The 20,683-nt window shown below is 51.3% G+C and overlaps 9 protein-coding genes across 9 annotated transcripts; 3 read left to right on the forward strand and 6 right to left on the reverse strand.

Moving 5' to 3' along the window:
• Window positions 1-1,237: 1,237 nt before the first annotated feature.
• VTN77DRAFT_2348 (uncharacterized protein) lies at window positions 1,238-2,475 on the forward strand (the record flags this gene model as incomplete). Its single annotated transcript, XM_069418177.1, has 2 exons — window positions 1,238-1,283; window positions 1,364-2,475. The coding sequence occupies 2 exons, from the start codon at window positions 1,238-1,240 to the stop codon at window positions 2,473-2,475; spliced, it is 1,158 nt and encodes a 385-aa protein (XP_069279246.1).
• A 621-nt stretch (window positions 2,476-3,096) lies between these two features.
• Window positions 3,097-5,153, reverse strand: VTN77DRAFT_2349 (uncharacterized protein; the record flags this gene model as incomplete). Its single annotated transcript, XM_069418178.1, has 6 exons — window positions 3,097-3,124; window positions 3,217-3,323; window positions 3,380-3,489; window positions 3,561-4,709; window positions 4,776-4,975; window positions 5,047-5,153. 6 exons carry the CDS (start codon window positions 5,151-5,153, stop codon window positions 3,097-3,099), a joined length of 1,701 nt encoding a protein of 566 aa, XP_069279247.1.
• Window positions 5,154-6,310: 1,157 nt separating this feature from the next.
• On the forward strand, window positions 6,311-7,817 carry VTN77DRAFT_2350 (uncharacterized protein; the record flags this gene model as incomplete). The annotated part of the gene is made up of 4 exons (XM_069418180.1): window positions 6,311-6,345; window positions 6,410-6,432; window positions 6,491-6,852; window positions 6,918-7,817. The coding sequence occupies 4 exons, from the start codon at window positions 6,311-6,313 to the stop codon at window positions 7,815-7,817; spliced, it is 1,320 nt and encodes a 439-aa protein (XP_069279248.1).
• Window positions 7,818-8,125: 308 nt separating this feature from the next.
• VTN77DRAFT_2351 (uncharacterized protein) lies at window positions 8,126-9,739 on the reverse strand (the record flags this gene model as incomplete). Its single annotated transcript, XM_069418181.1, has 1 exon — window positions 8,126-9,739. The coding sequence occupies one exon, from the start codon at window positions 9,737-9,739 to the stop codon at window positions 8,126-8,128; it is 1,614 nt and encodes a 537-aa protein (XP_069279249.1).
• Window positions 9,740-10,212: 473 nt separating this feature from the next.
• Window positions 10,213-11,505, forward strand: VTN77DRAFT_2352 (mitochondrial 37S ribosomal protein uS5m; the record flags this gene model as incomplete). The annotated part of the gene is made up of 2 exons (XM_069418182.1): window positions 10,213-11,236; window positions 11,288-11,505. The coding sequence occupies 2 exons, from the start codon at window positions 10,213-10,215 to the stop codon at window positions 11,503-11,505; spliced, it is 1,242 nt and encodes a 413-aa protein (XP_069279250.1).
• A 1,199-nt stretch (window positions 11,506-12,704) lies between these two features.
• VTN77DRAFT_2353 (uncharacterized protein) lies at window positions 12,705-13,273 on the reverse strand (the record flags this gene model as incomplete). Its single annotated transcript, XM_069418183.1, has 2 exons — window positions 12,705-12,941; window positions 13,109-13,273. 2 exons carry the CDS (start codon window positions 13,271-13,273, stop codon window positions 12,705-12,707), a joined length of 402 nt encoding a protein of 133 aa, XP_069279251.1.
• A 950-nt stretch (window positions 13,274-14,223) lies between these two features.
• VTN77DRAFT_2354 (uncharacterized protein) lies at window positions 14,224-16,430 on the reverse strand (the record flags this gene model as incomplete). Its single annotated transcript, XM_069418184.1, has 5 exons — window positions 14,224-14,575; window positions 14,643-15,024; window positions 15,094-15,219; window positions 15,276-15,449; window positions 15,506-16,430. 5 exons carry the CDS (start codon window positions 16,428-16,430, stop codon window positions 14,224-14,226), a joined length of 1,959 nt encoding a protein of 652 aa, XP_069279252.1.
• A 1,541-nt stretch (window positions 16,431-17,971) lies between these two features.
• VTN77DRAFT_2355 (uncharacterized protein) lies at window positions 17,972-18,433 on the reverse strand (the record flags this gene model as incomplete). Its single annotated transcript, XM_069418185.1, has 1 exon — window positions 17,972-18,433. The coding sequence occupies one exon, from the start codon at window positions 18,431-18,433 to the stop codon at window positions 17,972-17,974; it is 462 nt and encodes a 153-aa protein (XP_069279253.1).
• Window positions 18,434-18,624: 191 nt separating this feature from the next.
• On the reverse strand, window positions 18,625-20,433 carry VTN77DRAFT_2356 (uncharacterized protein; the record flags this gene model as incomplete). The annotated part of the gene is made up of 1 exon (XM_069418186.1): window positions 18,625-20,433. One exon carries the CDS (start codon window positions 20,431-20,433, stop codon window positions 18,625-18,627), a length of 1,809 nt encoding a protein of 602 aa, XP_069279254.1.
• Window positions 20,434-20,683: the final 250 nt, after the last annotated feature.

Genomic DNA, 20,683 nt, shown 5'->3' on the forward strand with positions numbered 1-20,683 from the left:
TATACTCCGTACCCCGAGGGTTCGCCCTGCAATATTTTTTATCTATAGTTATCGACAGCCCACCCCTCCATTATCGGCCTCCGATAGCGCACAAATCACGATTACACATCATCCTCCACGAGCCAACCGAGAAAACATGGCCTGTGCTTTGTTTTTGTAAAGAACGTAAGACTTTCAGTCATACCGGTGAACTGTCGTCCTGGACGATACAGTGACGGTACGAGGGAGGTACAACAAAAGCAAAACAAAGAGCGAGCCTTCAACGTAATTCGTTCAACTGCACTTTGACGGGACTCCGCTCCTCCTAAGAGACACACTTCCAGTTACAAACAACCCTTCGTGGATTTTATTGTATTATCAGGTAGTACGCAAGTGACACAACTGAGGATAATACAACGTGGGTGCCTGGAGGGCTAAGGGGATCTGCTATAATCTGCAGCAGGTCATATTGATGCTGGTGTCAGATTGTCCACTCTCCAACCACAGAGGCCCGAAGGACCACGTTCTCGAAGGCCAAGAGATGCCCGGACTGAACGATTCCACCGCTCCCACCGGTCTCAACCTTAGTGACACCGACACCTGCAATCTTCAAAAGACTCGATAATAGTAATGATGATCCTCAAAAAAGAGCTCTCTCACAATCGGATCTTCGGATGGCAGGTATTAAGACATGTCTGCTGCAGAATGCTTATTCATACTATTAATAGCGCATTGTACTGCTAGTAGACGGCCGATCATAAAAGTTAGTCAGAACAATTAATAAACAATATGACACACTGAGATCTGTCATAGCGCCACATCATGTAGTTTTACGTTAGGTTTAGGTACCTAACGGTCCGCGAGAACGCCCTGCCTTGCTCCTTAGGCTCTTTGAAGACGGATCCCGGGGCTTCGGGCCTCATGTCCGAATCCAGTAATTAGTGCGATTGCATCTCTTGGCGGTCACATGTTTTGGCGTCGGGTCGCGCCGTCTCAGAGTCTGATCAACCACGCTTTTGGCCCAGATCAGCCCAGCTTGGACTATTCTCACGCAGAGCTCCGCGAACTGCTCAGCATAACCGCTGCTGCAGCGTCCAGTATCCAAAAAAGGTGGAGGGACCTTGCCGAAGGCAGAGTTAGGGACGCTGCGCGGAGGGAAGGAGAGCTTCGACAGTGCCGGTGCTGGTTCCTTTGAACCTCCATCCTCTGTCATTGCCTCCACGATGCTCTCGTTTTCTGTCGGGATTCCTGCACCACGATGAATGCTGTGGACGCGTCTGAGCACTACGACGCTGGTGCCAAGGGTCAGTCTTTGCGTATCGCTTCAACTAGCTGTCCAAGACTCCACACTGATCTTAGGCTAATACGTCTCCGTCTCACGCAGAGCTTGCCCCGTCGCTACTGGCCATTGTCCTTGATACCAATCCTCATGCCTGGGCGCTCCTCGAGAAGGATCTTCCATTCTCCAAGGCCCTTGCTAACATCCTGGTGTTTATCAATGCCCACCTAGCTTGTAACTATGCCAATGAGGTTGCTGTCGTTGCTTCCCATAGTCAGCGGGCCGCTTGGCTCTATCCCTCTCATCGCCAACAGAACGGCGGCCCGGGTTCCGTCGATGCGGATGGTGATATCGAGATGAACGGACATGCCGATGGAGGTGTCGATTCCCGCTCTGCTGCCCAGGCGAACAAGTATCGTCCCTTTCGCGTCGTCGAAGAGCAAGTCACTCGGAACGTGCGGGAGCTCCTGGCTTCTACCAACGCCTCCGATGTGAGCTCTACCACCTCGACTATGATGGCTGGCGCGCTGACGCTGGTCCTCAGCCACATCAACCGCCGGACGATATCTTGGGCAGATGCGCACGGTTCGAATTTGGAGGATTCCGCAGCGGCGACGTCGGCGACCTTAGTCCCAGGCGCCTCGACAAACACAACATCTGCTGCCAACAATACCTTCACGGGTCTTCAGTCCCGGATTTTGATAATTTCCGTCAGCAGTTCGACGGATTCTGCACATCAATACATCCCGATCATGAACAGCATCTTTGCCTGCCAACGATTGCATATCCCGATTGACGTCTGCAAATTGAGCGGCGACGCCGTCTTCTTGCAACAAGCCTCGGACGCTACGCGAGGTGTCTATATGTCTCTAACTGAACCTCGCGGCTTATTGCAGTATCTCATGATGGCGTTTCTGCCCGATCAGCGGTCTCGACGGCATCTCGTGTTGCCTTCACGGGTGGATGTCGATTTCCGAGCCGCCTGTTTCTGTCATCGTCGTGTGGTCAACATCGGATTCGTCTGCTCCATCTGCCTCAGTATCTTCTGTGAACCCCCTGAAAACGGTGACTGTTTGACCTGCGGCAACCACTTGGAGATAGGCGACTATGGCGCGCGGCCAGCCGTCCTCGCGCGGAAGAAAAAGAAGAAGAAAATGCGCATGAATGGCACGTCTGCCGCTGCGACGCCCACCCCAACAACTACACCAGGCCCATAATCCTCTGCTGAAGAGGACAATGGGATCTTTCTTGTCGAAAATGAGAGCGGACGCCTCCTGACCATATCCGCTGCCCATTTAATTCTTCTCGATCAGTTGTTTCTATCTGTTTCTAGATCCGATGAATATCGAGGAAAGTGCATTATCACGCACAGTTACAATCAATCGTCTCGGGAGATCTAGGACCAGGAATAAGGGCAAGGCGAATATGTGGCATACATATGGGCAGGTTTAAATGAACCCTCCAAAAGGTGACTCTTCTAGAAGGCTTCAGCTAAAGCCTGTTGTGGTCCAAGAACAGCTTGTTTTGGCATGACGCCACTAGAGAGTCTGGATCACAGGGAGGTACTACGTAGACAATCACCGCTTAAGAGGGATGTGATTGGAACTACAGCGGGTATATGGAACCGCTAGGGGACGCCCTCGCTGGGCTATAAAGGAAAAGCAGGACGTTCAGAAGGATTGGAAGTCTTTAGGATCGATCTTATTGTACACGGACACTCCAAAGTTAATGGCTAGGTAATAAAAAAGTCCACAGGAACGCTTAGCCACAAAACAGCCTGTTCTTCGCATTTAGGACTAGAAGAAAACGAAAGCGAAAGCGCACTGCTTGACCCGTCTTCACTCGTCAAGGGCAACAACTTTGTATCTTTTCCAAACCAATATCAGCAGAGAAATTTTTTTCAGGCACCCTAAGCAGTAGAGTTGACCAACGAAATAAAAAAAATTTAATTAGCATACCTTCTGTGTCGTGACATACGGCCACCCTGCGCAACGCTACCATGTTTGGGACGACGGGACATCACGCAAACCGGGCTGCTGTCCTCAGAACTCATGGAGGCAAGGGCCTGCACTCGGATTGAGTCGCTTTAATTCCACTGTAGTCAAGAAAGGTACTACTTACAAATGAATCTGTATTGTGGCCAAAGTAGAGGTAGACACCGTGTTTGGTCTTCTTGACTGCCATGACTCCAATAGCAGCCTCGCAATGACTGCTCTTTACGCTAGGATGCCCTAGTAATGAGAGGGAAAACAGTCAGTTGCCCATGTGGATTCTGGAGTCTTTGTTCTGGATCTCAACTTACCCATGAAGTCGACCTCAATCATGGCCTTTAAGGCTTCATCCTCAGTGACATCCTCAAGCGTGCCATTTTCGCCCTTACGCTGACTGTAATAGATACGGGAGGCGCATGTACTCGCCGCCAACGTCGTAGCCATGTGTTCTCCGGTCCCAGACGTGACAGCAGCAACACAGGTTCTGTCAGGATCGTCCGGGTCCACAGGAATCACGGCCGTACCAATACCCACCAATGCTGCAGGCCCAACCCTGCCGCGGTGTTTCATTCCAATGCCGCCAGAAGAGGAACCAGCAGCAATGTTCCCGTAGCAATCGACGGCAATAGCGCCGACGGTGTCAGTGACGTTATCGTTATTATCACGGTGTTTCTGTGAGGCAGAATCTCCTGGGTGGACCCTGAGTGGCACTTGGCTTCCCACTGTTTCTGTCTGGGCATTGTCAATCTGACTCGGGGCACTTGATGACGGAGGCGGGAGGAAGGATGAATCCACTGGGAGAGAGTAATAGGATGAAGCCATCGAGCTTGATTTTACAGAGGCATCGGACCTATCGGCGGTGTGCCCTGCAGATCTGTTATCGCTATCCACGTTCGCCAACCGGTGTTCCCAAGAGGAACTATCATTTTCGTGCTTGTCCTCGCTCCGATCGTTGTAATTCGATCTAATCTGTTGGCCATGATTGTGAGAGGTGACAGGACGGCTCGTTCCAAGGTTATATGCACTTTCCGCACTTTCCGAACCATCGGCAGCCATGGGTGCGGTATCGTCTCCGGCAGCATTGGCCTCAAACGAGAGAGTGCCCTGTTGTTTAGGCCGGACGCTGGACGGGGGCGACATGAGTTGAGCAGGGCGTACAGTTGCCGAGTGTCTGACAGAAGGGCTACCAGTATCACACTGGTTGCGATTTTCCTCGGGGTCCAGGAGGTTTTCAAGCTCATTCTGACGAGCGACGTCTATGTCATGCTGCCATCGCAACCATCGTGCCTTGGAAGCCTGAGAAACGAGGAAATCGGGAGGAAGCACCGGGATGCCGTGATCGTAGGCATAGTCTGTGGCACCAGGGCCGACGAGAAGGTTTGGAGGTACTCGTTGCAGAGAAAGGCGTTTTGATTGACCGTCAAGGACGACGCGAGCCGCGGAAATTGGATTTTTGATTTCTTTAGTTACGAGATGGTCAGATGTCAGTAGAAATGAAAAGACCGTGTTCTGATTAGAAAACTCACGAGAAACAGCCCCTACAGCGCCACTGCGGCCGAGATGGTCCATGATTGTGGCGTCACACTCAACAATGCCATCTGCTGTGAGGTTGCTGCCGTATCCTGCATTCGTAATTTCTCGATCCTCCATTAACTTGATGGCGATTTCGACGGCATCGAGGGCAGATCCACCGTTCTTGAGTATGGCCATAGCAACCATTGCCGCACTATCGTAGTTAGAATTGAGGACAATCGTATATGAGTGCTAAAATGCTGAAGCACTGGGGAGATAACTCACTCATTGCAGGCCTCAAGATGAATCTTTTCATTCTGATGACTGTGGTACCCAGCGCCTGCATGCACATAAATCGCACAGATATCACCACCTTCTCGTCGGGCAGACATGGTGTTTGCAGAAAGAGCACTTTCTTGGGCCCAGTCTGCTGCAGGTATCTAAAATATCACTGATGCCAGAGGTTGCTTGACTGGCATGCGATGGGTGTGCTGATTGCAGAAGCTGCCGGTAGCCAGTGTGCATTAGCACGGACAAGTAGCCCAGTTCAGAGGTGTGCTCTATGAAGGGGCCTGTTGCCGTGTGGACCATATGAGACGTGATAGGGAAGACAACAAAGCAACAATCAACAATCTGATGTTGACTGCCGAGCGATGACTGAGGAAATATCGCCTGCTGAAGACCTCAGTAGCAGACCATGTGACGCTGGCAGAACGTGGCACCGTAATCTTATGATAGAAGACTCAAAGCAGCCACAAATTATCCACTGAAAGGACAGAATGTACCATAATGATAGCTAACAATCTGATTTTGGAGTGAGCAGTATAGGAAGCAGAAGCGAATGACAATCCTAGGTAATGCTAGGGTGCAGGAGGATTGAAGTGAGGTGAGAATGAGAGATATGTATTCAGGGTAGCACTGTGGATGATCTGCACAGCCAGGCTTAAAAAACAAAAGACAGGAAGAGGGATAGGTATACAGGAGTGAGGTCCAGTAGCTGACAACAATAGGAGAATCTCAAGCCAGCGAAGAGCACATGGATGAGATGCAGCACCTTCCGTTCATACTACTTTTTTGGCTGGCAAACGGAGACTCAGGAAACAGCAGTCCACTTGACACCAACATCTCTTTGTCAATCCCCTAACAAACCATTTTCAGAGGAAGCAGAACCAACCACAAGGGTTTCACATGTTCTACCCTCCACCAGGAGTGTGTTAACATGGTCAACATTGAAGATACTCCGTACATGTACTCTGTACAGTACTTGAAGAGTGACTGTAGGGCTGAGCACATGACGTGGCTTGGCGCTAACTCCCACCGCCTTCCTGGCGCAACTCAACGCTGCCTGGGAGGGACACGACAGCGAGATACTTCCCGTACCCTGACCCCGCGCTCTCTGTTCCCTCTTCCAGCATGCTGGATTGCTTGGCCACCTTGCAGTAGTGATCGTTGCTTGCATCCTTCGGATACCTTGTTTGCTTGCTTTATTTCGTTCAGTCCATCTGTTGTAACCTCCGCCCTGGGGTAAGGGCGGGACCTTAAGCTCACCATGACTTCCCAAACCCCAGCCGTTGTCATGGACAAGTATGTTTGCATCCAAATATTCTCTCAGTTCTAGCAGACGTTACTGACTCAATCGCAACTCTAGCGGTACTGGATACTCAAAGATCGGTGAGTGTGTTGTTGTGGGAGCTATGGAACTTCAAGTTTAGGCTGACTCCTGGGTCAGGTTTTGCGGGCAATGACTCTCCTTCCTTTGTCTTTCCTACTGCAATTGCAACCAAGGTTGCTGCAGGTGGTGGAAGCTCTGCCTCTGGACGACCAGCTGTCGCGAACAAGCCTTCTTTTTTGACCAGCGGTGGCCCCAGCTCAGGCTCCCATCTGTCCGCCAAACGGGGAACGGAAGACCTGGACTTCTTTATTGGCGACGAGGCCCTTGCAGCCGCCAACGGGCCAGGATATGCTCTTCACTATCCAATTCGCCATGGCCAAATTGAGAATTGGGATCATATGGAACGATTCTGGTCCAACTCGATCTTCAAATACCTACGAGTCGAGCCTGAAGACCATTACTTCCTGCTCACGGAACCGGTGCGACCTTGTTCCTCCAGCTCACAAGTTTTTTTTTCTTACTAATTTTGTCTGTTTGTTAATAGCCTCTGAACCCCCCGGAGAACCGAGAAAACACAGCGGAGATTATGTTTGAATCGTTCAACTGCGCTGGGCTTTACATCGCTGTTCAGGCCGTTCTTGCCCTGGCAGCCTCCTGGACATCGTCAAAAGTTACCGATCGATCCCTGACCGGAACTGTCATTGATTCTGGTGACGGTGTCACTCACGTTATTCCTGTCGCTGAGGGTTACGTCATCGGATCTTCCATCAAGAGCATACCGATTGCTGGTAGGGATATTACATATTTCGTGCAGAGCTTGCTCCGAGACCGGGGAGAAGCCGACAGCAGCTTGAAGACGGCAGAAAAGATTAAAGAAGAGTACTGTTACGTCTGTCCGGATATTGTCAAGGAATTTGCCCGTTACGACAGGGAGCCTGATCGTTTCCTGAAGCACACTGTTACATCCCCCAACGGCCGGACCGTGACCATTGACGTTGGATATGAAAGGTTCCTTGCTCCTGAGATCTTCTTCAACCCCGAAATCTATTCTTCCGACTTCTTGACGCCGCTTCCCAATGTGGTGGATGGCGTTATTCAATCTTCTCCCATTGACGTGCGAAGAGGGCTCTACAAGAACATCGTTCTCTCGGGAGGTTCGACCCTGTACAAGGACTTTGGCCGCCGCTTGCAGCGTGATATCCGCCACCTGGTGGATGCCCGTATCCGTGCCTCGGAGGCCCGCAGCGGGGGGGCCAAGAGTGGCGGTCTTGAGGTGCAAGTCGTGACGCACAAGCGACAGAGACATGGTCCTTGGTTTGGAGGCAGCTTGCTAGGCCAGACACCCGAGTTCCGGAGTTATTGTCACACTAAGGCGGAATACGACGAGATTGGACCCAGCATCGTTCGGAGATTTGCACTGCTCGGTGGGCCAGGAAGCACTTAGATGAGCGTCCAACCAACATCGACTTAGTTTTCGCATGAACTTTCTTTTTAAGCAATCCAAGAAAAGAAAACTCTGCAAGTACAGTACAAGCCAAAGATCAAGAGACTTTACTACTGCCGTATGAAAGCGAAGAAGTTCATGTAAAGTGAAGAGATAAATAACCTTTACTATGAAGAAGTTCGATAGTTGAGTTGTATATACTTTTTAAATCCCCATCTTTTTTGCGTCCTTTCATCATGCTTCTTTATTTAAGTAATGCTATATACATTTTCTGTCTGTGCTTTGAGCGGTGAAATGAAACTGCTGGCTCAAGCTGCTGCTGCTGCCGGCTCAGACACCTTATTAAGAATCGCCACACCCTCGACATGACTGGTTTGCGGGAAGAAGTCGAATCCGCGGATACTTTCGATCTCATACCTGCAATTGCGAACTGAGTCGCCCTGCACCAGGATGCCCACGTCGCGCGCCTGCGTGTGCACGTTGCAGCTGACATAGACGACGCGGCGCGGTCCGTAGGCCAGGAGCTGGCGCAGGAAGTCCTCGCTGCAGCCCTTGCGAGGCGGGTCGATGACGAGCAGAGTCTGGTCCGGCGGGTATGGGACGTCCTTGAAGAGGGTTGCCGCGTCGGCCGCTGCGAAGCCCGTGTTCGGGAGATTGTTGGCGCGGGCGTTTTCCCGTGCGGCGGTTATGGACTCGGGGGCGATATCGATGCCCAGGGATGATTTGAACATCGTGGAGAGGGTCACGGTGAAGAGACCGGAGCCGGAGTACGCGTCAAGGAGGTATTTGATCGGTTTCTCACCGGGCTTCTGGTCCTTGGGGTGCACGTGTTGACGGATATATTCCGTGAAACCGGACAGGATGGAATTGTTGTTCTGGAAGAATGCACCGGCCTTGTTCTTGAAGACGAAGTCATCCACGTATTCCACCGATGTGGCGTTGTTGTCGGTGACGCAGCGCTTCTCTTCGATGTAGTCGGGGTATTCGGTGCGAACTACGTCTTCAGAATCTTCGTCCTGCGCAGTCCCTTGGTCTGTGGATTGTTGCTGCTGCTGATCTGTCTGTTGATCCTTCTTGATTCGAGTCGTGGATTCGCGCAGTAGGAGCGTGGCACCCTTAGAGTACTGATGCAGATTTTCCACGACTCGCTTCCTCTCCCGTTTCAGACCCCTCCGCACAATGTCCGTTCCGAGAGGACAATCCTCGATATCCATATCCATCCGTCGATTCTTTATTGTGAACCCGATGGGTGGCACTTGCGTTGAAGGCGGTCCGTTGGCTCCGTTGGCTTTGTTCTTGGCAGGCGTCGTAAAATGAGGCGTCAGTTTCGTTCGATATCCATACTGCCGCGGCGATGGGAAGGTGTCGCCAATAGGAGGGATCAGCTCCGGGATCAACCCGGAGAAGTTGGCGTATGCCTTTTCCACGACCCTCTTCTTGTACTTCAGTTGGTCCTCGTACGAAAGCATCTGCAACTGGCACCCGGAGCACTTCCCGAAGTATTGGCATTGAATGCGCGAGTCGTCTCGCTGCGGTCCTGGCTCAATGACCTTCAAAAAGTCTGTGATACTGTAGGACAGAGCCGGGAAGTGCTTCACGACCTTGACGAGTCCCTTATCGCCAGGAACCGTGAAAGGCACCACGTAGACGTGATCTCCATTCTCCGAAACGGCCAGACCATCCCCTGTCGAAGATACTTCCGACACAGTTACCTCGATTTCCGTAAAAGGCTCTGGCAGAGCAGGTTTCGAGACAGTGTCGCCGTCCTTGTCATCTTTCCCCTCTTGCTTGTGTTGCTTCAGCAGCCGCTCTACATCGAGCTGTAAAACCTCATCAAACCCGTCCCCTTTCCCGGCCTTCTCAGGCTTCAGTTTCCTCCGCTTCTTAGCATCTGGTTGCTGTCTGTCTATTGTGTTCTGCATTGCGGCTGCGGCGCGCGGCGCATTCCGCCGGACGGGAGACTCGTAGTAGGTAATATGTACACTGCGCCGGGCGACGACGGGGGAAAATCTGGGTCGGGTAGATAGAAGGAAAAGAGAGAATAGGCTCTTCGACATTGACCGAAGAAATCCTATCTGCGACAATGGCCTAGGACGAGTGGCGTGGAATTAGATGTCCTGTCCGATAGAAATTAAATTCTTTGGCTCCGCGGCCGCTAAGGCGGCAGAAGGCGAAATGCGCGGCCGCTGACAGGCTGGAGCGGCAGCCAAGGCCTGGTTGGTTAGTCTCCGCCAGGAGAATTTGTCTTCGCTGAACTTCATCTCCCAGACCTGCTGCAGTAGTAGGACTGGCTTCACCCAACGCTGTTGCGTCCGCCCAGATCCTTTATTTATTATTTCTTATCAACTGAGGCTGGTGCTGGCCATTTTCGGCCGCAGAGCCTACTGTCGCTATCATGAGCGTCTCACGGCCGGCCAGATGCCTGTTCTGCACCTTTTCCCGGGCCGCGAGCACAGGCGCTCGCGTGCCTCGACGACAGTTTCATGCGTCCCCTGCACAGCTCAAAGAGAAGCCGAAACAGCCGATGATCAAGGAATCCGATATGAAGACTCTCCAGGAGATCCAGAAGGACCTCAAGCCCTCCGACTTCAAGCCCTACACAGAAGAAGAGAAGGCCCGGTTATCGGAAGTGTACTCCCCGGAACAAATCGCTGCCATCGAGGCTGGTGAGGCGGCAATCGATCCAAAAGATCTCGCTGAGCAATTTGCCATCCGGAGGGATCCCATGAAGTTTCACTATCTGGACGATTTCTCGACGATCGAGCCCGTCGTGGACAAGCACATCCGTGCGCCTGAGTCGAACTCGGACTACAACGCCCGACTCAAGGACGAGGATGACTTTGCGGAAGACTTTGCTCGTTTCTTCGCCGAGATGCCGGAGAATGCCACCGCAGCGGACTGGGTTCGCTTTACGGAGAATCTGCGTCTGACGATCGGCAAGGAGGAAAACGAGCGCAACCCGAGCAGCGCCCTCGTGCCGGACCTGTTTCAGCCTGGCGAGTCGCTCAGTCGGGATCTTCCGCCAGAGGGAGCTCCGAAGGAGAAGGAGAAGCAGGACAAAGGACAGCAGTCTGAAGAGATGACCGATGCGCTGAAGAGACTACTGCAGTCGACGGGATACACGCTGGACATGATCCGGTCTCTCAAGCTGAAGACGCTCGTCTCGCATCCTGTCGTCAACCAGACTCGTCTGGGTAAGGTGCGCCGGCAGTACTGTCTGTCCATTGCCGGTAACGGAAATGGTCTGCTGGGCATTGGGGAGGCTAAGTCAGAAGAGGCGGGTGATGCCATGACCCAATCCAAGTACCGAGCCATCCGAAACATGCAGCCTATCCTGCGGTACGAAAACCGGACGATTTACGGCGATGTCGAGGGGAAGGTTGGAGCGGTGGAATTGAAATTGATGACTCGGCCGCCAGGTAGGACAACCCTTTGCCTGAGATGACGATTCGGGACTAACGTAAATATAGGCTTCGGTCTTCGCTGCCAGCACCTCATCTTCGAGATGGCCCGCGCAGCTGGCATCCACGACCTGGCGGCGCGAGTGACTCGGTCACGGAACCCGATGAACACAGTCAAGGCGGCGTACGAGGCCCTGATGAGCCAGAAGGACCCGGAGGACATTGCGCGCGCAAGAGGCAGGAAGTTGGTGGATGTGCGGAAGGTCTACTATGCAGGGAGAGTCTAGAAGCAAGACGATTCCCCCAGGCTTATCTGTATGCTTATTGAATTTGAATTTTTGGGTTTCTCGTCTGTGTTATTTATTCGCCTCTCTTCGTCTGCCCGGGATATTATGGACTATCCCTGGCTATCTATCTATCTGTCTGGTTGCCTGATTGACCGACTGACCGAGACTCTGTACAAGTATGGGAGAATGAGATAAACCAACCGATCGATTGACTGACTGATGAATCCATTGGTCCCTCCCTCCCTCTTCTTTTAGCACCGATTGATTGAATTGATTGATGTACACATTAGGTGCTGTATAGACATAGAAAATAAGATAATAAAAAAATAAAAAAATAAAATGACATGTCAAGACTTCATATACATGTCTGTCACCTATTCTATTTATTTAGGTAGGTGTTTGATATCTAAGTTATGTACTGTACTGTACATGTCAATCTGGCTTGACCTATGACACTCTCTAGGTAGGTATAAACTTAAGGGATAAATATTTATTCATTCCCAGTCTGTATGTACTGTACGTGTTGTATGTGTCACGCCCATATCCAACCTAACCTAACCTAACCTGATCAAACCTAGCAAACCTAACGAACCGAACAGAACCGACCCTATACGCCAACAAAAACCAAAATCAAATCTAATCCATCGAGTATGATCCGTGTCTGAGTGCGTGAGATGGTTAAAAAACCAGCAGTCGAATAGAACAACAAACGATAGTGATGTCGTTGTGTTGGCGTGCGTGTTTATGTAGATCGTATGTATGTATCGTCATCACGATGTGCTTGCACTGCGCTTTGGCTTGATCGTCTGGTCAATGCCAATTCTTGGTTTGGTTTGGTTTGGTTCTTCCTTTCTTGTTCATGTTTTCGTGTTCTTGTCCCTGTTCTCGTTCTTCCTTTCTTCTCCCTTGCGTGCGTGCTCATCTCGAGGCTGTTTCGTTATTTCGAGGAAAGAGGCAACGAAAAAGCGAGCGAAGGGAGAATGAAACATGGATTGGTGGTGTGATCATCTCAATCAAGTCTTTGTCTTTTCCCCTTGGGACAGCCAAAGAGAATCCAATCCAATCCAATCACATTCCATGGGTATCACAGTAGCTCGCATCGTATGGTATCACTTCGCGTCCCTTCTTCTCAAATAAAATCGAACCCAATCGAATAAATCAATCAATGATCGATCGACCGATGAATGGATAGATTCCAATCAATGGGTAATAGTCTCATCCCCCTCCAACATAATCGACTGGCTATCACCATCACGGGGATTATTCTGCTGCGCTTCCCCTTCCCCCTCGTTGATGATCTGCTGCTGCAACACGATACTGTACACGCTTGCCTTGAGTAAGGTGTGCACGGTCGCCGTTTTGCGTTCGAGCATGCGGAGGCCGTCGAGTGTTAGGGAGGCGGGGGAACCTGCTAGGTCGGCCAGAGCAGAGGATAACTACGAAAGTCAGTCAATGGGTTAGCAATCTGTTTTTTTTTTCCCTCTCATTGATCGATGATCATGAGTAGTAAGTAAGTAGTGAGTAGGTCAGGGGAAACTTCGCTTCCCGTCATCGATTGATCCCTTCATTGATATGTCCGATATGTTGTACTGTGTTGGCATACCTTGTTCACATTATCCAGCAACCGCGCATACTCATCCAGCACCTCCTGCTCCAGATCCGTCACGAGCGGATTTGCCGGTCCCAGAAGAGGGTTTCTCGCGCTGCTGGGATCGCCTCCAGGAGTTGTCGTGTCCAGGTCCAGGGCGTTGTTGTCCTCGGCGGACATAGTCGCGCGCGTTTTTCTTTCTCGATGTAGTATAGTAGACTTTATCGGTTTGATGAATGATGACTGGTAGAAGTGCTCTCCTCCAGGTTATCTTATGGTTTTCTATTTTCGAGTCGAGTCCGTCTTAGCCGCAGCAGCAGCAGGTGTTTATTGTTGATGAGACAAAAATAAAAACGGCGTGCTTAGTGGAACGCGTCTTCCGCTCGCGCGGGGCGGAGGGGTTGAGGTTCTGCCAAGGATCCCCCGGAGGAGGAGCTTACCATCAGTGGAATTTACGAGGTTACTGAATGTACATACCTAGGTGGTTACGGATGGTGAATAATGTCTCCAATTCAATCTCAAGCCAGATGAAAAAGTTCATACTGCCGGTCATTCATACTGCATATATCTATAAAACACGCATACTAACTACAAGGGCACCAGGCCACTCAGGACAGACCTTCGGCGTAATCAACAGAAATAGTTTGATATGGATCGATCAGAGAGTCGTCACACACGTGTTTGACTCTCGAAATAGAAAGTAGACAACGCCATCCCCTGCATCGTAACGACAAAAAAAATATGACCAATGCAGCGTTCAAATCTCAAGACAACCGCAGAAACATCTGAAATCGATAGAGATAAAGCAGATGCAGGTACGAGAAAGGAGCCGCTGCAGCAGAATTCATCGATACAGGTAAACCCGATGCAACAGGTCCAATAACAGAACATAACATGCTGGAATCAAAAAGACAAACCACGTCTTGCGTGCAAAACGGAAGAGCATCAATCAATTTCATATCCCTCCCAAACGCCAAATAATAATCTCAAACGAAACAAGGGAAATTCGGCATTGCATTTTTAAATTTCGTCATGAATGGCGGTCGTCAGATGATGTTTGTGAATAGAGCGCGGGACCACAAGAAACAAAGTCCTGTTGGGTTCAGAGTTGCTGCAGGTGTAATGCAGTCTCATATCTCATCGCCGTCATGATGAAGGGTGACGCTGTTGAACTCCTCGAACGGATCTGGGCCCTCTCCACCCGGAGTAGCGAGACCCGAGTCCAACGGAACGCCTTTCATCTTGCTCGTGCTAGAGCCTCCGAGGTCCACGCTATTGCTGTCTTTGACATTGCGGAAGTTAACGGTGTCAAGGCCATTTCGGCCTTGGTGGGGAATCATGGGCGGTTTCATATGACGGATGAGAGCCCACTGCGTCTGTCGGAAGAATGGATGTGTTTTGACGTCCGATGCACCCGCTCGGGCACCGAGGCGCTTTGTCTCGTCCTTGATAAGCAACTTGCGGATCAAAGATTTGCAAATACTGTCGACGGATTAGGAATGTTGCGTTCAAAATCGGTAAGAGCAAGAAAAAAAGGTAGTAAACTCACTTTGAAATTTGCTGCGCTCCTGGGTGTTCCGGGAACTGCACCTCATCCCGCAGAATGTTTGAAAACGTCGCTGTGCGGTTCTTACCCTTGAACGGCGTCGTTCCGTAGAGCATCTCATAAATCAGAATCCCCAGCGTCCACCAATCCACGGCGCTGGTGTGCCCACAGCCCTGAATCACCTCTGGGGCAATGTATTCTTCAGTACCGACGAACGAATTGGTTCGGAAATCTGCGATGCACGACTTTGTGTCGATCGTGGGCAGAGATGAGGAGCCGCTTCCGTTGCGTCCCAGAATCATTGTAGGAGCCCCGCCAGGTCCGGACTGCTTGGACAGATCAAAGTCCGACAACATGATATGGCCCGACTGGTGTAGCAGGATATCTGGATAGAGTAATTTAGCATCATGCCACTGCCTTCGACACACAAAATAGCGGAAGGCGGCAGGCTTACTTTCAGGCTTGAGATCACGGTAGATGAACCCCATGAGATGAAGATATTCCAAAGCAGCCGTCACCTCGGCAGCATAAAATCGAGCATCATCTTCGGAGATGCACTTTCCCGGGCGGGTTTGCAAAGCTGAATAACAGGTCAATGAGTTGATGTGGTGAAAATTCGGCAATGCAAATACAGACCTCTGAAGAACTCTCCACCACTGCAGTATTCCATGCACAGATATAGATATTCCTCCGACTGGAAGGAATGGTACAGCGTCACAATAAACGGATGATTGCTGGTTGCCAGAATTTCCTGTTCAGCTAGAGCCCGCTTGATCTTGTTCCGCTTAATCATTTCCTTTTTACTCAGAACTAAGAAGTCCGTCAGTATATTGCCATCCGTATTCCAATCAGAAAGCCTTTCAAACCTTTCATGGCATATAACCGGCCCGATTTCTTCTCCCGGACGAGATACACCTTGCCCACATCACCTTTCCCAATCAATTTGATCTTATCGAAGCTACCCGGCCCCACCTCTACATTGCGCACCTTGATCGAGTTGGAGCTATAGGTCCTTCGGAAGGACGCTGTAGATGCTGCTCGGATCTGGCCCGGGGTAGGGATCTTGCCGTCGGGACCGACCTTGGGCACTGGCAAGTTGTTACCTGTTTCCGCCGCGGTCTGATCGACGAGGCTGACATTGGCCTTTTCGCCTTGATGTTCCACTAATGGTTCCTTGCCCAGTTCTGCCGTCTGGGGCCGATCACCGGACTTGTTGTCGGCGAAGAGACCCTGCGCGTTCGGGGCAGATGCAACGCGACGGAGCTTCCGTGCTAGTTCTTCCTTGCCGGCAGTCGTCGCTTGGTCTGCAGGAGAAATCCCCTCAACCTGCAATTCCGGTGTGTCTGGCGGAGACGAGGGGAGAGAGCCCTCGTTATGATGGCGGAGGGCAGGGTGACCCTGGTGAGCGAAGTAGGGATTGGCCTGGGCGATCGGGGACACGGCGTCGTCGAGAGGATTGCCCTCACTGGCGACGGTGGCAGAGCGATTGCGGCCAAGGGTGGGTAGAAAGCGTGATTGTCGAAAGTTGGACTTGGATTCGGGCTTCAAGGAGTTGTTCGCATGCGTCCCATCTCGGTCCCGCTCGCGGTCCTGACTAGTGTGATTGCTCCCGTGGGAACCTCCACTGCCGGAAGTGTTGATGCGGAAGAAGTTCTTGATTTTTGACGGAAGGTGGTTGTTCGACGAGTCATTAGGACTGTTGTGCTTCTTCGATGGAAGAGCGAGACCGTGGAAATTCCGCTTTTCGGACGTCACGGCGGACGGGTGTGACGAGGTGAACAGCTGCGTCATCACGGAGGGTGGTACTGCTTCGGGTCTGCAGCCACAACGGGTTTGAGACAAAGGATGCTGAACGCCGGGATGGTGAGGCCAACCTCAAGGAGAAGAGAGATGTGAGGCTGCTTGATAAGCAGGATCCGAGGGGACGGCCACCGGCCTGCAATGGAGGATTGCAGATGTGGCTTGGAATGGGAGTGCTAAGGATGAGGCAGCAGCTTCCTAGCTTCTCCCGAAATTGTTGTCATCCTCTTCCAGGGGCAGATAGAAGAAAGACGGGGCGACCATGGGACGTGGAGAGTCAGTGGAGAGGTGAGGCTTGAGAGGTGAGGTTGGGAGAGTGAATATAGTTAACTCCAAAAGGGAAGGCGGGAAGTGAGCGGGAGTGGAGAAGACGGCGTAGATGGAGGGGATGCGAATGGACCTCGCATACCTGACCTACCTAAAAATATTAATGGCGCTGGTGAGAGTCTGAGAGAGGACAAAGGCCTCGCCCTTGGGGACTTTTAGGGAGACGTCTGGTATTTGGCCGCGGAGAGATCCGTCCGCCATCCAACCGGCAAGCCAACAGGAAGGAATTTAGAGTGCCACACAAAAATACGCCAATCTAGTGGAGAGAGAGTTGCTGCGAGATCCTGTTGAGTTGACTTGACTCGGTATAGCTACTCTGGTAGTAATTATTATTACCCCTAGGACATTAATATTCTGTTCAAATATATTCTTATTCTTATTTTTTTGTCTTCATGTCTACTCTTTCTTCATTGCTTTCGTGGCTAGTTGGCATGGCCAGGAAATTCCCCGATGAATAATAATAATGCACTCGCCATCGGAATTCCAGCTACCAACTAACGCAGTTAAACTCAGAACGACTGCGAGTCTGCCACACTGCCCGTCTTGCGGCTAAATGAATTTTATCCACCGACCCACGAATCCCAACAGCTGCAAACCTGCAACTGGCTTGTCCCGGTGCCTAGACTGAACCACGGATACGGTTCTGCTGGGCCAACGCGCTATGACACGAAGCGTTGAGAACTTGAGGTGACAGGGTGGCACACAGAGCATTACGTGATGACGCCGGCGAATTCTGAAACCACTCCTAACTTTAGGCAGCGGATTCCTGGTTGCAGTGCCACCTTCGCCACTGCGTGGGATTGGCCCATGTGTAGGTACTCCATACACCAAATCCTGTTAGGTACAGTACATTTTATGGAAGGCTTTGGCTACATGGAGGGGAAAAAAAAAGATATCTCAAACAAGGGCCTTGCATTTATTGCTACAATCTGAATGAATACAGCATACCTGTACTGTGCAATGTTTGTTGACTAATCACAACCTGCCCTTCCGCGACGATTCCCTGTATCAAACTCTTTACCACCTTCCATTCTCGTCTCATTAATGAAAACTCCCCATACGAACGCCTTTCTAGCTAAGCATAGACTTTGTACTATCATACCAATCCACATCGATATTTGTATACCCTGGGATTGCTTTGGTGTCGGTAGTAGTCATTTTCCCAATACGGTCACTTGAGACGTAGTCCCTGCTATTCCGCCGAGTCATGCTTCACCATGATCTTGGATACGATACTTGTGAATCATCTCGCGTTCTTCCTCTGCAATCTGCCGGAAAAATCGGCGAATCTCGACCGGATTTGGTTTCTCACGTGGCTCCTTCAGATACCATGGCCGGCTCGGTTGACCTGGTTTTCCGCTCATCGTCTGAGGCCCATCACTGCTTCTGAGGCCCGCGAAGGTGAAGGAGCTGTGGTTTGATCCTCCGGAGCTGGGCATGTCGCCAGCTCCGTCGAACGATGGGAGGAACCCGTGCGCGTTGACTCGAGAAATCACAGGAGAGCACACCTTGACCGCGGACACGTCTTGATCTTCCTTGGACTTCCACGGGGTGAAGACCATGGACTTGCTTCGTCGAATTTCCTCCAAAGCCTCCTTGGTGATTGGCAGCTCACTGAGATTGCTGGGTCTCGCAGACTGACTATGTTTGTCTCGAGTCGGTGCCATCTCATTCACTCTGCGGATCCATTCCGCCGTATCGTCAATGTTCGTTGCGACATTGCCGCTTTTGTTAGTTTTGATCCCTCTGGGAACGATCTTCTCTTGGTCCTTGCTACTCTCCTCGATTCCCTGTCCGATGCACCGCTCGCTATTGACATTAGTGTCGTTCTCTGGAGAAAAGGGAGGTGGAGAGGTACTTACTCTCTTTCTTCAGTAGTGGCCCATGAATCAGAACAACACGAACATTCGCCCTCCGCCTCCTCATCAGACATATGACAACGTACGCTCTCACATGCACGCAGCCTGGTTCCTGTTCTGCACGACCTCGGCTTTGTTACGTCGTCTGCCCCGGTCACGATGATTGAGGTTGATGGACGATCCTCCTCTTTATTCTTTCCATTTGCAGAATGTTGCGAGGGACCGAAACCAAACGAGTCCTTGTTGCTGGGCTTTGGAGACGCATGAAGCCGTTCTCCGTCTGCCGAGGAATCGCACCTGGTGTGGCGTCGGGAAATAAACCGTTCCGTGATCATCGCAAGCTCCTTAAGGAGTCCTTCAAAGGACTCTCCTCGTTTAGCAGCTTCCTCAATCTTGCGATACACTCGGCTAATCTCAGGAGGAGCGGAACGCGCGGCACTCATCCCTTCATCGTTTTGAACTCTGGCATCTGTTACTTGGTTTGCCTGAATGTTATTGCATGATGGCATGTCCGATTTGCTGCCGGCGTGATTCATGGTCGCAAGACAGTCCTGTTTCGCCATATTGTCACCGTATGGGATGCTGACGTTGGGTTGGTATTCACCCCAACTCCCGATATCGGGCATTGGAGGAAGAGATCCCAGCATTGGGAACTGCAGAGGTGCCCTGGTGTTGAATGCCTCGTGGCCGAATGGTAGGGCCGATATCTGGAAGTCGCCCAGTGGGTTCGGAGTCCAACCTGATTGGATATTATTTGCCATTACAGGAGGCACCCAGGCGGCCGCTGTCATGCCAAAATTATTTGTGGCATCTCCTGGGTAGGATTGGAGGAAGTTAGGTTGCAATCTGAAGTTCGACGCAGCCTCTGGATCGGCTACGCCAGGACTCGGCTGTTTAAGACCAGACTCAAGATGCTCCTTGTACCGCCGCGCTGCATCCAGGTCACGTACCAGTCCCTTTCGTTGCTCAACAAGAGTCTTCTTCATGTTGGGATCCATCTCGAAGGTGTGTATAGCCATGTATCTGTCGAGGTTTGCCAGCTGAGAGGTGAGAGTTTCGTATTCCTTCGTCACATCCTGTAGGGACCTCTGAGTCGCTGGATCCGGTACGTGCCCTGACAGAGGGAGTGAATAAGACGCAAGAGGAATAGCCATGTACGGTGCAAAACTTCCAGGATTGGCCACGATTGGATATGACGATGATGCAGGGAACGGTGAATCAGTGGTTCCTGCTTTTGTGATCAATCCTCCTGGGTTTGCTGCCACTGGGAAGGACGGACCCATCCCAACCAGAGATGGATTGAATGGTGGTGGTGGAGACTGCGCGATATGCCGATGAGTGACAAATGGCTGGGCCGTGCTTGGAAACCAGGAAAGTGCGTCAGTGGTAGTTTGATGTGGTGCAGCGAGGTTGGTTGGTAGTGGAATGTACTCCTGGCCTGTCTGGCTCAGTTGAAGAAACGGGTAAGTGCTCGAACCGAACGACAGAGGCTGCTGCTGGTAGAATGGAGACATCAATGTAGAGAGTGGGTGTGGTGTTGAGTGCTGAGGAGGCTGTTGCGATCCAGACCCATCAGGAACAGTGAATAGTGTTGTTGTTCCAGAGGTGGCCTGCGTCACAGGAGGGGCTTCAGTTGAGGTACAGTTGACATTAGAGTATTCAGAAAAGCTGCGGGCACTTGTTCCACTAGCAGTATTTCTTCTCCTGCCCTTCCCACTCACTGCTGGCGCTGCCACTTTCTTAGGATCGTCATTTTTGGTCTTCTTTGCCGGAGGTTTGAATTCCGGAACTGGCGTGTCTGGATTCATGGGCACGATTCGACCTCCAGCTGTAACCCGGTGATGTTTGGGGGATGTGTGTTCCTTCAGGAACTGGGCAAACCCTGCATCAGCCTGTGCCAGTGTGCTTCGGGGTGCATTGCGAGGTTGACGGCTTGGGTATTGAAGCTTGTCTTCTGGAACGGCAGGAGGATTTTCGTTCTGGGTTACTGAAACACCTGCAGGCACACAAGAGCGATTGATCGAGCGTTCTGCTAGAACGTTTGGATTCGTCTTGCGT

Source organism: Rasamsonia byssochlamydoides (assembly GCF_041956645.1).
Source record: "Rasamsonia byssochlamydoides strain NRRL 3658 unplaced genomic scaffold VTN77scaffold_18, whole genome shotgun sequence".
NCBI classification, from domain to species: domain Eukaryota; kingdom Fungi; phylum Ascomycota; class Eurotiomycetes; order Eurotiales; family Trichocomaceae; genus Rasamsonia; species Rasamsonia byssochlamydoides.